This window comes from Engraulis encrasicolus, chromosome 6 (assembly GCF_034702125.1).
Source record: "Engraulis encrasicolus isolate BLACKSEA-1 chromosome 6, IST_EnEncr_1.0, whole genome shotgun sequence".
Taxonomy (NCBI): domain Eukaryota; kingdom Metazoa; phylum Chordata; class Actinopteri; order Clupeiformes; family Engraulidae; genus Engraulis; species Engraulis encrasicolus.
In genome coordinates, this window is record NC_085862.1 from 50552680 (window position 1) to 50557679 (window position 5000).

A 5000-nucleotide genomic window follows, 5' to 3' on the forward strand; every position below is an offset into this window, starting at 1 on the left:
ACCAATAGTCTCTTATACAGCTCCCTCTACAACAAGCCAGAAAGGAAAGGCTACAGTGCTAGAATATGGGCATAAGGATATTGTTGAAGTGTTTTAAGTGTGATCACTGTTATAGCAGGCTATGTTAAAGGCAGCTCATTCTTCGGTGCAAGCATGAGATATTGAATATGAAAATGGAATAAAACAAATAATGCAAAAAATATATAAAAGCTGTAAGTATAGGCTATAGAGCCATGATTGTGTGTGAAGAATCTGGAGATGTTTCTGTTGGTGTCTCCTGCCAGATCCCAGCCAAGTACTCACTTAAGGCTGATATATGATCATATATTTAAGATGGCTACTGGTAGTAGCATAGTCATTAGACATGTTGGGCCTCCCCATGTTCGGGGTATGGAATTTCTTGTGTTATTTAAACATTCTGCAACTTTCTGCCTCCCGTTTTACGCCAAGAATGTGTACTCCCCCTGTTAAGAGCAGGGGGTGAGGAATTCATTAGTCATACACTGAATAGTATGTCTTGCACAACAAGTTTGTGTGCATTGTCCTACAAATTACAAAGATAATGTAATTTTGTGGACAGCAGTAGTATCCAAATATAGTTTTCCCAATTAAATCAAATGTTTTATATCAAAATGTATTTATTTACTAATTAATTTTTTTATTTATTTATTTAGGTACTTGTCATCAGACCCAGAAATCTCACTGAATCCTATTGTGTGCCTTGTGTCAGACAGAATGCTAGCCTGCTCTTACTGTGCTTTTATTTGCAAGGTTATACTTTTTTCCTACATTAAGATATTACCTATTATTAGATACAAAATACTGAGTCACAAGTACTGTAATTCAATACTGGTTAGCAAAAACATTCCCTCGTTTTAGCATTTGTCTGACAACAAGCTGGGAATTCACGCTTCACTACACATTTGTCAATGTTAGCCTCAACAGCAACACAAACTGGTCAATAGGAGATGCAGAACTGGAAAATGGACTCATTAGCAGTTAAAGGCAGCTGAAGGTAATTCCACCGCTGAAAGGACTGACTAGTGCTCTAAATCTACAGCTTCGACACATTTCATGTTTGACCAGTGTGTTATGGTTAAAGAACAAGGCAGAGAAGTTAAAACCAGAATCGATACAATTGTTTCTTAGTACAGGACCCAGTATTTGGGCTAGCCTTGTGGACACACTAGCTGCTTAAACTTCCCTCCATTCTGATGCATTTATCTCTCTGTATGTTTCCCTAACTTAGCTTGGGGCTGTGGTTTAGGTCACGTCCTTTGTGCGTCCTTGTGTCTCATATGCCTTGTATGTGGCCACGGGGCATTGTTTATGGGGGAGGGGTGGGTGGTAGATTGGGGGCCACTCACGGGCCCAGAGCTTCATGATATTGTGGTGTGGTCTATGAGAGGGCTTTGATATGGTAGGGATGAGGAGCTGAGGCACAGAGGACTGTGATATGGTTATGGTAGCGGCCACAGAGGGCTATGATGGGGTGCGTTCAGGTAAACTGGGCCATCATTTCAATTGGGCCGGATAAGCATTGGGTGTCTCATTTCTTTTAATTCTACAGACCAACCACCACAAATGTACTGAAATTGTTGCAACATTACTACTCTATCTGTTTAAAGTCATTTGAGTAGCATACAGGGGGAACCCTCATATGGAGAGTGACAGAAGAAAGTACATTTTCAATATTGCCAAAATAAGGATGACACTGTTTTCAAACGTGATAAAAACTGGAAAAACGGATATGTTTTTAGGTTTGAATATGTGCCGTTAATCTGGAAAAACATAGCTGTGGCAACTTTGTGATGTTTAAATACCTAAAAATGTCAAAAAACCCATCGGTCGATTTTGGCTGAACATGTTAAGGTAAAGTGGGCCGCCCCTTTCAGGTAATTTGGAATGAATAGGTGGCCCATTTTGCCTGAATAGGTGGCCCATTTTACCTGAATGCATTTTTTCCATCCAGGATGACACACCTGTCATTAAAACTTGTAAAATGTATCGTTTTTACATTAATCATCTTGTTTTTTGTCATGAAATGGAAGATAATGAGTCACTTTATGCAATCAAACTTAAGTTTGGTTAATGTATTGATGTTCTTCCTCAGATTTCATCAATCTTTCTGAATTTGCCGAAAAGTGGCCCAATTTTGCTGAGTGCACCCTATGTCAGGGGTGTCCTTGTTCTCTGGTGACTAGGTTAGCCTAGATGAATTCTCAGTGGCGAGAGCCCAAATTTATTTTCTTTCAAGGGACAACAGCTTCCCTGTATGGGATGCTGCCTTTGATACGATGTTGTGACTGGACTGTGTTTCTTGTGGTAGCCTTATTTTGGCTATTTGGATGACGCTGTGGTTTTGAAGTGGTGGTACCCCTGTTTTATGTGGTTACGTTTTGAGCTTTACAGTGGCAGTCAATGCTGTGAACAGGTGTGCACACCTTTGGCTGTTTACCGTGACAGAACAATAACACTGTCTAGACTCTCACAGCCTCTCACACTTGCATATCGTGTCAAAGCACCAAAGTGATTTGTACTGTTCACCTCAGAGATTACATCATTTTACTTCCCTCAAGAAGTCAAATGTAGGACAGCTTTATTAGAGGAATCCTTGTATACACAAGATTAAAAAAATATGCTTGGTACTTTCACTCATTACAGACACACAAACCTTACCAGCCAGTCATGAATTAAAGTACCATTTACTGTGCTGATTGAATTAATAACCCTTTTATTTTGAAGCTGAAAACATTGGGCGCAGTGTTCTTACTTTGATGCTGAATGTAGCAGTGTGTGTGTTCTTTTCTGGCGTCTCAGTTTCACCGCTCTGTCTTTGTATTCTGGCGTTAAATACAGAAGAGTCACAACTAACTACCTTGCTTACTTTACTTCAGGGAGGGCCGAGGACAGAGAACACAGTGTTAGTAATCAAGGAGGTGTAAAGTAGCAGAGAGAGGGATGCCAGAGGAGAAGAAAGGAAGGAAGTGAATGTGAGGAAGACGAGTAAAAGTGAAACGGAATACTTAAACACCTGCAATCCTCTCCTATCCCTGTTTCTTGGTACACCGTGTGACTATGTATATTATTCTTGCTTATATTGTGTGCATGCCTTTTTCTTCATTGTGCAAAATGTGTCAATCATTTCAATTGTCTGTTTTATTTATCATATTGTACTGTATCATGTATAATGCTAAATGTTAAATGTTAAACATGTTGAGCCAACATGTACTGTAGTGAAATGCACATACCAAGACATCTGAATGAATTTAAAGGTTTTGTTCACGCTGAAGTTGAAAATTTGAATCTTGAGCCTCCATTCTGATTATTGATTCTGCGTCTGCTTGTGTCTCTTGTCTCCTTGCAGGCTAGCTTTATATGTGTACGAGTACCTACTGCACGTCGGAGCCCAGAAATCAGCACAGACCTTCCTGTCCGAGGTAAGAGGCTTCCTGCAGTGTGCGGTCGCGTGGGACTCCATCCCAGATCTCCATTGTATACTCTGGCCTGGAATGTACATTATGGCTGGACGAGGTTGGCCACAGCCATTGAGATTTATCCAACCATACAAATAGCATAACGCCCCCCTTCTCTTCATAAGTGTGGAGAGTTGAACCCATGACCTTTAGGCTGCACGTTCCAGTTCCTTAACCGTTAGCCCATAACACCCCTGTGTTGTCCTGTGATGGCGGTGTGTCCCTCTTGCTCTTGGTGCCATGAGGTGATATTGTGGTGTAACGCATGTTTGACATTGCTACTTTGGGAACGGGACTTGGGTTACTGTGGTTTTGGAGTGGGTTTTTGGGGCTGACTTGTAATCTGAAGCAACCTGTTGTGGTTTCAATGATGGATGCCGTTTTTAATGTAGAAATCAAATTCCTCCACTCTGATAGTGCAACACATGGCACAGTTCACAGTAGTGATTAAAATCTCGTTTTAGAAATAAATGAACTACTTGACCCTCATGAAAGCGCAACAGTGTCCATATCCACTAAATTGGTTTTCTAGTGTATGCTAATTTACTTCTTTTAAATTACAAATTACTGACAGGCATTGTTAACCCCAATATTGGATCAGCCCCCTGTTGGGGAAACCTACACAGCCGCTGTTTGCCAAAATAGATGATCTGAAACCTAGCCAGCCTAAAGGCATGTGTGTTACGGTGCTGCAGGCTTAGCCGTTAGCTTAGAGAGCCCCACACCTATGCTCTACCAAAGTGTGAGCTAGCAATGCACACATTATGTGCATATGTTCATTACGTAAATTGTCTGACATTGTTTCTGTTTTTTTTTTTTTAAAATAAGGCTTTAAAAGCAATGGTTGTTATCATGGGCTTAGCTACTAGGCAGGAGAGCCCTACACCAATGCACTGCTAAAGTGTGTGAGCTAAAGTGTGAACTACCCCACCGTCAGTGTTTGCGGCGTAGCCTCACCTAATAGCTGCCACATGTTAAAAATCTGATTTAATCTCCGCTAGTGGAGAGGTGAAATGTGCTCAATTGCTTAATAGCATGTTCTTAACCCGGAGACCTGCGAAAGTGATCCCCTTTTCAGCTCGATCAAAAAAAGAGAACTCCATTATTTCCCTTTTTATTTGTAGTAGAGTTAAATGTGCTTTCCCCGTGCTGAGCGTGGCTATCCTGCAGGCATGAAACGACACTCTGATAGCAAGCGCTTACTGCGCTATTAGGGTTTAATGTTATCATACACCATATTAAGCATGATTTGTAATTATTATTATGAAATGACCATATCATTTGGAAGGTTGTAGACTTAGTGGAAAGATTGTAGACTTAGCGAGATACAAGATTTAGCTGCTCAAACAAGTGCACTGGCTTTCCTTGCCTTTGTGAGCTGAACAGAAAAGATGCGTGAAGAGTTTTTAATAGGTCGTCGAACATAGCTGCCCCGAGTACATCCAGAGCAAGCACCTGTTGCGTGTACAGTAACCGGATAGGGTTTCTGTTTGTATTGCACGGAGGCCCGGCATTGCCTCTGAA

General features: G+C 41.1%; 1 protein-coding gene across 2 annotated transcripts in view; it reads left to right on the forward strand.

Annotated features, from left to right (window-relative positions):
- ssbp4 (single stranded DNA binding protein 4) overlaps window positions 1-5000 on the forward strand; it is a 118969-nt gene that overhangs the window by 16188 nt on the left and 97781 nt on the right. For both annotated transcript variants that reach the window (XM_063201889.1, XM_063201888.1), the window contains exon 2: window positions 3368-3440. In XM_063201889.1, the coding sequence (XP_063057959.1) occupies window positions 3368-3440 (73 nt within the window). The remainder of the gene's footprint in view (window positions 1-3367; window positions 3441-5000) is intronic.